Source organism: Aythya marila, assembly GCF_965140915.1.
Source record: "Aythya marila genome assembly, chromosome: 4".
Taxonomy (NCBI): Eukaryota; Metazoa; Chordata; class Aves; order Anseriformes; family Anatidae; genus Aythya; species Aythya marila.
This window is the reverse complement of record NC_139045.1, coordinates 20,171,641-20,183,053: the sequence shown is the minus strand read 5'-3', so window position 1 is coordinate 20,183,053 and position 11,413 is coordinate 20,171,641. Positions and strand designations below refer to the sequence as shown.

Here is an 11,413-nt window from a genome sequence, read left to right as displayed (position 1 = left end):
CCGTGTGGAACATGGCAAAGCTTTTGCCCCCCTCAGGACTTGTTAGGACCAGGTGCCGCGCTACGGATCACCGGCGGCAGGGCAGCGGTGGGCATCCCTTGGGGCCGGTTAGTGAGGTCGCTGTCGTCCCCTTTCCCCGCTCCACCACCTCTTTACCCCCAAAACCCCGCTGTTTAGGCTGAGGGGCCGAGCGCAGGCTGGCTGCGGAGGGGCTGCGGGTGCCGCCCGTCTCCTCCCGGCCTGCGCGGGGCCTCCTGGCCGGCCCCGGCCCCAGCCGCGGCCCCGCCTCCGCCTCCTCCCCGCGCCGGGGGCTGCCTCCAGGAAGCGGCCGAGCCGCCCCGCGCCGAGCCCAGCCGAGCCGAGCCGCGCCGCGCCGCCGCCGGGCATGAGCTCCGGCTCCCCCGGCGGCCGCAGCGGTGCCAGTGGCGGCGGGCGGCGGAGACCGAAGGGGAGGCGGCGGCGGAGGAGGCGGAGGAGGAGGAGGAGAGGGGCCCCGGCAGCGGCCGCCTCGGCGGGGGGCTGCGGCGGCTAGCGGGAGATGCGCTGCGAGCCCGCGGCGCCCCGAGCAGCATGTTCCCCGCCGCCGACAGCGCTAGCGGCACGGCCGGCCAGCCCGAGGCAACGGGGGGCGCCGCCAACGCCGCCGCCGCCGCTCCCCCTCCGTGCTCGCACGGCAGCCGCAGCGGCGACGACGAGGAGGAGGAGGAGGAGGCGGCCGAAGACGAAGAGGACGGGGAGCGCGGCGCGCCCCGCGTGGTGCTGGCGGCGGGGCTGGCGCTGCTGGCCGCCTCCGTCGCCTACCTGGGCCGGCAGGAGGAGGCGGGGGGCCGCGGGCCGCTCTGCCTGGCCCTGCCGCTGCTCCGCCTCGCCCTCTACGCGGGCTGCGCCGCCGCCGCCGCCGCGCTGGGCGCCCTGCTCGGCCTGCTCGGCCGCCGCCGCCGCCGCCTGCCCCCGGCCGCCCGCCCCGCTGCTCCCCGGCCGCGGCTGCCGGCGGTAAGTGGCGCCCCGGGACCCCCCCCCCCCGCCTCGGGGCTGTGCGAGGGGACGCCCCGCAGCCTGTCAGGGTGCGGGTGGCACAAGGGTTGGGGAGTCCTGGTAGAGGAGCGAGCCGAAATAACTTGGTTGCCATCCGCTCCGGTCGCTCCAGAGCTGTTCCTAAGCCAGGCTTGGAAAGCTGCTGCTGCTGGGAACGGGGATCTCCAGCTCTGCACACCGGTGGCAGGGATGTGGTGTTGGACACCGTGGATCGGTGCCCCTGTCTGCTCCCCGGTGAGCTCAGACCTCGGTGGGGTGTTAGCAGGTGAGGTGCTCGGCAGCAGAGAGCAGCACCCAAGCTCTGTGTCGCTTTGACAGCATCACACGGGGTATCTGAGAGCGCTTTGGGAGGAAAAACAGGCATGGTTTGTGCCACCTCGCCGTACAGCCTATCTGCGTCTCATTACACCTGGTCCGTGCCTTGTTCTTGTCAGCAGCAGGTAAATAACTTGTGCTGTCGCTTGTCTTCGTCTGCAGCCGAAGTTGCAGAAAGCACGGGGTGCTGACAGGGCAGAGGACCTGTCAGGCATCATTCACCAATGTAGTGGGCTGTCTTGCCAATCAGCTCAGCTAACGAGCTGCAGCCCTGCTTTATTTTTCCCTCCTTTAACCCGTGGAGGGAAGGGGACTGTGCTTGTGAGTACGTTTTTCCAGGCCCATGTTTAAGGGAAGCTGGCAGAACGCTGTTGTCTGTAGACAGGTTGGTTTGGCTGGGGGTTGGTGGCTTCAGCGAGTAATACAACATGCAGAGGGGTGTCTACAATCCAGTTGTGGCAGTGGGCACGTGTTATACTGATTTTGGCCTCAGGGTAGGAGATTAGGAGGCAAATGAACGGGAGAAGAAGAAAAATTAGAAGATGTTATGCAGAAAGTCAGCAAATGATAGGCAGAAGGTACCTGTCCTGTATGTAGTGTTAAGCAAGCACAGCAAAGGATGGTTCTGCTGGTTTTTGTTGTAGCAATGCGTATGAAGTTCCTAAGGAGTCCTGGTTAGTAAGGGATGGTTTGGTTTTGCATTTTACCGTTCAGCTGCCTTATAAGGGAAAAATGCATCGCTAATAAATCTCTTCAGATCTGTAGATTTGCATACTTAAGCAGTAGTGCTATAGTTCCAGTGACACTTATGTGCTGGCATCCTTTTCTGAACATCTGTGTGTGTATTAAGTCACTTCTAAGAGAACAAATGCTATATGTACTGCAAAGAAACTTTCCATAAACTCAATAACTGAAATCTCCCCACTGCTGCAGTGAGGAGCAACCTGGCAGATTTGTGAAAACAAACAGTGAAAAATCAGTTTAATTTGGGAAGCCCAGCATTGAAGGAAAAAAAATAAAAAATAAAAAATAATTGAATATAGCTCTTCTCTTTGTGAAAAACACAGTGGCTGAGCCCACTGAACACGAGGGAAAGTAGAAACGTCCAGAGACAAATGCAGTCATTTCGATGAGTGTGTCCTCTGTGAATGTTGTTTTTGTGGTCTGTTTCTGCCTGTTTCTCATTGTTTTCCTCTGCCTGTGCCCATCCATTGGATTCGCCTGTATAGGTAGTGCACGCCTGCTCTTGTTTTGCATGGTCTAGTATGCGGTGTTTGGATCTGTTGGAGCTCTGTGGGGTGTGTTGGTTATTTCAGAAAAGAATTGCAATCTTGTGTTTGAAAGTCCCTGCCAAAGCAGCAGTACCAACTCCAGGCCTCCTTCTGGGATTGTTTATTTACTCTCCCTCTGATCCAGTTAAAAACTTTTCTTTCTTCCTTCCTTGCACTGTTATCAAAATTTAATCTGGTTGTATGAAAGGAAGGGATTGTCTAAAAAGGAGTGAGGTATTTTACCCTTTCTTTTCAAAAGCTATAGTTCCAGGCGTCTTGCTTGGGTTTCTCATGGCTTCAGTTTACAGTTTTGTTTTTATATATATTTACATGTACGTTTTTTTTTTTTTTTTTTTTTTTTTGACACAAAATGGCTTAAAGTCTCCTAAGCTCCTTGAAGTACTTCTTCTGAACATCATTTTGTGTATGTTCAGCAATTTTCCTGATTGGTGCTTCAGCAACATGTAGGTGGAGAAAATAACAATGTCTGGATAAGCAGCATATAGAAATGTAGGCCATCCACTAAGGTTTTTATTTGCAAGTATCTGTTGTACATTTAATTAAAAAAAAAAAAGTAGGTTAATCTTTTTATTATACATCCCATTCTTCTTCTGCCTTCTTATTACCATTCAGTTGTTACTTTCCCATTGTCATGGGGCCTTATGATGCTGTATTGTCTCTTCTGGGAGCTGGTAGCAGGAAGACAGTGAAGCTAGAATTCCTTCAACCTTATCACATCTTTCGTCCTTCAAGAGTAGGAAAGAACCCTACGTTGGTGTAACACTTTTTGTGTGTGTGTTTTACAGATACAATCTTCTTTTGCATTTGTTATATGTATGTGAGCTCGAGGCAGATATGCTCATTTATCATTCTTTGAACGATTTTCATACTGGGGTTAACATATGAGGGGAAAAAAAGCATACGGTAATAAATATTTACTCTAGTGGGAGTCAGGCTCAGCTCTTGGAAAGTGAGTGGGAGTACTCAATCAACTTCAAAGGGACTCGGATCGAGCTCTTCACGCTGTGCTGAAAAATCAGAGTTTTTTTTTTTGTTAAGTTCTCTATTCTACAGGTACTTACAGTGCGAGTTTAGCGCTGTTGAATTTCATGAATCTGTTCATGCCAGTGAATAATGCAGGTGAGGAAGGGCAACACTGCAAGTCTGGACTTAGCAATGTGAAGTGTATTCCTTTTTTCATCGTGTTTGAATTTGCTTCTAGTGAAACCCATCCTTCCAAATACGAAGCTTTGCCTTGTCCTAAATATTGTTTTTCCCCTTTGAGACTTGAAAGATTAAGACTTCTGTTAAAATTGGGTATCTCAGTAAGGGCATTTGAAACCTGCTGAGAACTGCAAAGAAAGGGATGCATTTATATCCTCACAATGAAGTGCGTTTTCAACGTAGTCTATCTCTGTGTGAGAGCTCTGATCTCAAGGTATAGCTGGGCAGTGCTCTAGGTTCCCCAAAAAGCTTGTTTTTCCCCTGTATTCTTTTAATATTTTTACATGAAAGAGAATGGAAGAGAGATGTACAGTCAAATTATAATTTTAATTATTCATTCACATACCTACAGGAGTTAATAATATTGGCAAGTAGTTCCTATTCATACTTAAACAATAACAATCAAATGACACTGTGAAATTGTACATTACGTTATCGGATATTTTTCGGCACTGTTCAGGAGCCATTCTAGGACCAGATGATTTGTGGCAGAGGAGGACAGTGAGATGCAAGACAGCAAAAAGGCATGGCAAACCAATAGCACTTCAGTTAAAATGTGTAAGTCCCAAAGGAGATTTTCACCTCTCAAGTGCAAGCAGATGTGCTAACACCAAAGATTGCTCTGGAGGGGATTTGTTACATGCCACCTTTTTTAATTCAAGCTCATTCCCTGCACTGCTGTCAGTTTGTGTAGTTCTAGAGGGGAGATGGCTTTGACTTCCCTGAAGAGTCACGTTAACTGTGGCAGTGGGAAGGAGAACACGTTTTCCCACATTTCCAGTGTGAGTTGTGATTTCACCAAAAAAACTGGCAGGACAGAGTTTTCTTTGCAGCATTTTGACTCTGATTCAAAGCAAAGTCTCTAAGTAACGTGGTTGGTTTATCAACTGCATTTAAGTAATGCAAACAACAAGGAGTTCTTTATTAGATTCAGGTGCTGCATTATAAATGCAGATTAAATGAATGATACTCTCTATAGAGAATGAGCCACCTGGTTTGCCTCACAGCAATAACAGAAAATAAACAAATGCTGCTGGCTTTTGTTTTGTTTTCAGCAAAAAGCTCAGTGACTCTAATGTCCTGCTTTTAGTTCCTGTGAGTGCTGATGGTTCTGAGTGTTTCTCTAAAATTCAGCTCCTAACGTATTTGATTACTCTTCTTTGATGCTGTTTAGTAGCTCTGCATTTTTTGAAATGTTTTGCTCTTGAGTTTTGGCCACTTAGGGGGATTTCTGTAACAATGTTTTATGTTTCTAAAGGCTTGTTCCATCACTGAATGTGGATTTTTCTTGAATCTGGCATTAAAATGAAGATGCAGGTAAACCATTCCTCTTTAGGTCGGGTAATCACTGAAACCTCTGTGTTCTGGAAGATAGGACTGTTTTCATTTATACAGATAGGACTGTTTTCATTTATACCACAGAAGAATGAATAGTGAGATGATGGGACATGGTCTGTTTATGGTCTGCTCTTTTCTAGGAACATAAGGGAGGCAGAGTGTTGCATCATGACTGGAGTAGTATTCACTACCGTAAGGAAACATCTGTCAGGCTCACTTGAAGCTGAACTGATGGAGAATTAAGTAAAGTATTATCTGAAGCTGTAATTCTCTATCATAGAAGTCCAGTCTGATGTTGATGTATGTTATACAAAGAGAAGAAGGTTAATGGGGTAGTGGGCGATGGAGCAAGCAGTGATGAGTAATTGGAGAGTTCTTGTCTGCTGCACTAGATGTAGTCCTTGCCTCGTAGAGCACAGATTAAACATGTGCAGCATGTTGTGTGGTCTGTCCTGAGTGCTGTTTTAGTTTTGTTGTAATTGATTTAATGTAATAGAAATAATTGCTAATTTTTCTCTGCTTCTGGCTTTAATTCCACAGCAGAGTAAGGAAGTGTGTGGCTTGCCTGTGCCGTGTGTCTGTCTGTCGTGGTTTAAGGATTGCGTTTCATGCCTGACTGTTGGAGGTTGATATAGTGCAAGGTGTTTCTGTCTTCCCTCTGAATAACCATTTATGTAGGGTACTTGTTGAAATACCTTCTTAATTATTATTTTTCCTTTTGAAGGCAGTGTTAAATTACTTAAATTGTTTTAAACCTATAAATGACATTATTTTTGCTTCTCTAGGAGGCGAAGCCCAAAAACTTGTCTTAAGTTCAATGCCAGTCTTGTTTTTCTTTTTTTTCTTTTTTTTTTTTTTAAATTTTCCTGGGCCTTTCAAACTTTTGTCTGCATCTTAAATCATTCTCAAAAGTATCAAACAATGAGCATTATTCAGAAGTCTCCAGGAAATACACACATCCTATTTTTTTTTTTTTTCTCTCCAGGCCATAAACAAAGGCAAGTTCAGGGAAAACTTAAACTGCACCAGGAAGCAGCCGTCCCTACTTGTTAGCAACTTCATTCTTTGTGTGTTCTTTCCAAATGTGTTCCCCCCAGCTTGTAAGTCATTTTGTCAAATCTGAAGTAAATTTCAGGCTGGTTTCTCTCATTCCTCTTTGTCAGTAACCTCAGTAACCAAAACTGGGCTCTACTCCTACAAGTCAGAAGCAGTGGGAACATACTGGGTTTTAAGGAACAGCTAAGCTAGAGTTTTGGACTAAGTTAAATCCATTTATGAACATGTTTGGTTCAGTAAGGGTTATGCCAACTGCTTCATGAAATGTAGCACTGTTTTCTTGTAGATGAGTGGCATGAAGAAAAATGTGAAAGCATCCAAGTCGAGGCTTTCTAGCTGAACCTGTTCTCTGCAAGATGAGACATCTGCATGCGTTCTCCCATCTGACTTGAGACGGGTGGGAAGAAAACCTTCCAGTGAAATCTGCTGGATTTTTCATTCTCTCAGTTGATAAAGCTGAGTTTGGAATGTGAATTTTCTGAAAGCCTTCTGTTATCATAGGTGCTGTAAACCCGTGTTAGCAAGCTGTCACTGTGGTTTTTAAGGTGGCTGTTGCCATATGTTGTCCAACTCAGGTGTGACTGTTTATTTAGCTGATTCATCTTTATTCTCACAGACACAGAATTTTTGAAAAACAGTGCTAAGCTATTAAGTTTTAATAGATTTTGCTAAATGCAAGTTGCTAAGACTGAAAGAAAAAACAGGTTTGATCGGCTGTTTTAGAGAAGGCAATTCAAGATCTGGTCCGTTCTCAGGTGTGAAATTAAGTTCACAGATCTGACGGATCATCCTGAATCACAGAATAATTCAGGTTGGAAGGAACCTCAGGAAGTCACCTAATCCAATCTCCTCGAAGTAGGTCCAACTAGGAGAGGTTGCTCAGTGCCTTGTCCTTTTCAGTCTTGAATATCTCCAGGGATGGGAGGTTCCACGGCCTTCCAGGCCTTCTGTTCTGGTATTTACCAGCCTTGTGATTGAAGTAATTTTACCTTATATTTGATTGGAATTTCCCATGTCACAGCCTCTGTCCTTTGCCCCTTGTCCTATACAGCTGTAAAAAAAAGTGTGGCTCCTTCTCTTTAACCTCATCTGGTCGTTGGTGACAGCAGTAGGTCTCCCTTTAACTTGTTCTTCTTAAGCCTGAACAAACCCAACCAGCCTCACTTCAGTGTGTTTAAATGCTTGAGTTTATTGACACATTTGATTCTTACCTGTCTTGGAAAATTTACTTTTAAACAAAGTCGAAGATAGGTTTCTTTCTTGCTCGGTAATTTTCTCTGACTGTTCATGCGAGTGTTTTCAGTATCTGTAATGGTATGGGAAATTTCTCAGAAAAGCCAATATACCATGCATCTTTTTTTTTTATTCAGTAGTTACATTTGTGTAACTGCAAAATCACCACTGCTAATGGTCATTTGCTTCTTACCTTTAAATTTATTTTTAATCATTTGTCTTGAACTTTCTCATTTTAAACAATGCTGTTAGCAGCTTCTCCTTTAAAATAAATAGTACCTTTTAGAAATCAGATGTATCAGCTGTAAAGAGCACTGCCGATGAAATACTCTAGCAAACTGAAACTTGAGTTTGTATCTTAGTGAAGTTCTGCCTGCTAAATACTGAAGCAATGGTTGCCTTTTGTTCTCAATCTGAGTGTTCAAGACTGAAATGTTAAAAAATCAAGTGATGTAGGAAGCCTGCATTGGGGAATTGTGTATGTTGCTCCATGCTGTTGCGTTGTGGAATGAGCTAGTTACAATTGTGGATCCACTCTTAAAACATTTGAAAACCTTTGCTGTGTTTTCTTTCTCTGCTGTAGAGAAGTCCTGAATTGAGAGGCTGGTGAGGAGACAAAAGTAGAGCTCAGCATTTATAATTTTCTTATCTCAGCTGGTGTTCTGAAACTAGTTTTGAAGTGAGTAATCTGGCTAGTGCCTCACAAGTGTTCTTACTGATGCTGCAGACTGGAAAAAACACTGCAAGCTGTGCACAAAGGGGGAGCGTTGATGTCTAAGTTGGGGGTTTGGGGGTGCTGACCTCTGTGCAGTTAGGGCTCAGGTTAGCAGAAAGGTTAATCCTGCAGCGTACCCAAGCTAGTGTAAGTATTAGAGAAGATTGAGTATGCTCAGCATTTAGCTTCAGTCTGGGTTGTGGCCTCATGCTTAGGAGCTAGATTTACGGAAAGACCTGAACACCTTTGCTTAGCAGAGCTCTCTGAATCCCTTTTTCTTTTTCCTTTTTCTTTCCTTTGCCCCCCAGAATGTATTAGGGATGTTTAAAGTATCTGCGAGTCTCTCCCTTCTCTTTTAAATTTGTGTGGTTATGAATCATCTTACATCCTGCTGCAAATAAAGGAGAGAAATCTTGAAGCGCTTGTATGACTAGCAGTAAATCAGCTTGGTGTGGAGGAAGAATGATAAAATAAGTCAGATGTGATGTGTTGGAGCCTTACAAACACTGCTCCTGGTTGTTCTTTCCAGACATCAAAATATCTATGGGGACCATTTAGGTGGGTACAGCTTCAGCTCTTACTACCAGCATCGTGTTCAGGTAAAAGGGGGCCGTGGAGATCTGGTGGTTCATTAATTGGATAGTCCTCTCCATGTTAAACAGTTATTTGCATTGAAACAGTAGTTAAGGAGGCGTGAGAAGGGCTGCGTGTGGAGGCATGCTGAAGTCTTGCTGCTCTTGCCATTGGTACTCTTGTCAAGAGGGGAGAAAAATGGCTATGAGATGGCAGCAGTGACTGGAAGAAGCCTAGAGGGTGTTTTTTGGCTCACCCAGATGCTGGAAGAAATTAACTGTGGGTGGAAGGAGGACTCTGGCAGCCTGGAAAGTGTCTGTGGGAATGGTGTGTGTTAGGTGCGAGAGTCTCTGAACAGCTTCATTTTGTTGTTGTGCTGAGACCCCTTCACCTGTGGCTCTTTAGATGTGTTTTATACCAGACTGTGTGCATCCAGCTGCTGTAGAAGAATATTACACCAAAATACACTGAGTAGTAAACTGCAAACCAGCTGAAATAATGGCACCATGCCTTTAAAAACAAGTAAGGGTGTTTTTACTTAACCCCTCCATGAAGTTTTTACTGCTTTCCTATTCTCTGCTTGGTGGATGTTGGAGTCATTGGTCACTTTGGAAGTGCCATCTCCTCGCAGTGGAGCTGTGCTCTTCTTTTTTCTGTGTAAGAAATGAATTGGTATAGCCGGACAGCTGCCTCTTAACGCTCCTTCCCAAATTGTCTGCCACCACTAATTTTAGTTAGTTACATCTCTGAGTCTGACTTCCCATCAAGAGGAGTGAAATAAGCTGAGTGGCAGCAGGGACAGATTTCTATTTCTGATGTTAATTATACCCCTTTCTATACAGGGACAGCATGGATCACAGAATTCTGTCTACACCCTGAAAAATGTTTCCTCGTCCACCCACCTGTTTAGATACTAATGCTTCAAAATAGACAAATGTTTGTATTGTACATCAGCTTAAAATGCAGTGGCCAGACATGTTTTTGAAGGAAGAAGCCCAAAAGAATGCAATTTAAAATTACTGTAAGAGACCTAATGGCTTCAATTTTATTTTAAAAGTGGTTTCTGGGGCTAAATGAAAGCCCATCATGGCAGTAGGCTGTAAACATTTTTATCTGCTATTGACGTCTCTCTCTGACATCTTCCAAAGGTGTGAAAGTACCGAGTGTAGGATTTTCAGCTGTTCTATTAAATTCATGTCCTGTGCTCACTTGCATTGAGTTTCAAATGGATGCAGTTCCCTTCCACAAACAAAGCAACCTGAAGATAATCCGGCAAGTCGTAGAACGTGCAATACCCAACAGTGGGCATCCGTGTATGCTTAGTGTACAATGTATGGTGTATGTATAGAAAACTGACACTCGAGTGTTTTAATCATTTGGAGTGCCAATATCTATATTAAAAATACAAATAACACACTCTTACCACCTTGCATTCCAGTTCTATTTTTGTCATTCTTGATTTATTCCTTCTTCTTATGAATGTTCTCTTTGAATTTCAGAGTAATTGGCCTGGGAGCTGCCACGATTCTGTTCCGTCAAGGAGAGTAGTCATTTCTCACAACATGGATAAAGCACTGAAAGAAGGTGAGTCTTACATTGCACAAAGGAGCATAAGATCCTGTGTATCTCTTGTGTTCTTACCAAACTATGGCTGCAGAATATGCCAGGATTTTAGAATGTGACCCTGGATTCTTATTCCTTGATTAAAGCATAAATAAATAAAATCAAGGCTTGGTCTTGCCAAGAGATCTAATGCAGTAAGTAACACTATGTCAATTAAACTGCAAAAACATCTTGTTATTTTAGCTTCGGGTTTTCACAGAAATATGTGGGAATTATGTGAAAATTGAGTCCTTTGTACACAAAACAAGAAAACAACGTTTCAAAGATTCGACCAGGTGTCTCTGAACTGATAAAATTTAGACACTTGTAATCGGTCTTCCCATTTAGTCAAATTCTTGTCATGAAAACTGAATCTGAAATGATCATCTGTACTTTTGGCTGCTATTGTATATGAAATCTGTGGCTCACCAGTGCAATCATTGGCTTTAGCTTGTGAAATGTGAATTATGGATTGTATGAATTCAAAGTAGTTTGTTTATAATTTTTTTTAATAAGGAACTGCAACTTCCACATGTGTTTCTCAACATGTTTATCAGCACAGAATCAGAGGTAGAGGGGCTATTTAGAGAGAGACCAGAGGCACTGTGGGTTGCTGGGGGGGAAGGCATTTTGTTACACTTTCCTCCTGCTGCTTGCATAGAAGAGAAACAGCTTCTGCATTTTTGACAACATGGCAGCTGCTGTCATCTGAGGTTATTTATTCATTAGGTTGTTCAATTGGGTTCATAAGTCCATCCTTACTCCGTAAAGCTGCAAGTAAATTAACAATATACTTGTGATTCAGTTTTCAGTGTTGAGGCGCTGCTATTGTGACAACTCACTTAACTGCTATTTCTTTTCAGAACATCTCTTACCTTCCTCTCATGCTCTGAATTTTGGAGAGCAAACTTGTCAGATTGGTTGTACTTCTTCCAGGCCTCGTTAAATGACTAATAAAACCAGCTTGTTCTGTTATGCAGTTTAACAAGGATGAGACTTTTCAGTCTACCACAAGTAGATTAAAGCAAGCTCTTTTTCCCCCCAAAGTGTT

General features: G+C 44.3%; 1 protein-coding gene across 1 annotated transcript in view; it reads left to right on the top strand.

Annotated features, from left to right (window-relative positions):
* Positions 1 to 222: 222 nt before the first annotated feature.
* Positions 223 to 11,413, top strand: part of SNX25 (sorting nexin 25) — a 79,982-nt gene continuing 68,791 nt past the window's right edge. The window contains exons 1-2 of the mRNA XM_082759515.1: positions 223 to 993; positions 10,260 to 10,344. Of these exons, the coding sequence (XP_082615641.1) occupies positions 571 to 993; positions 10,260 to 10,344 (508 nt within the window). The 5' untranslated portion in view covers positions 223 to 570. The remainder of the gene's footprint in view (positions 994 to 10,259; positions 10,345 to 11,413) is intronic.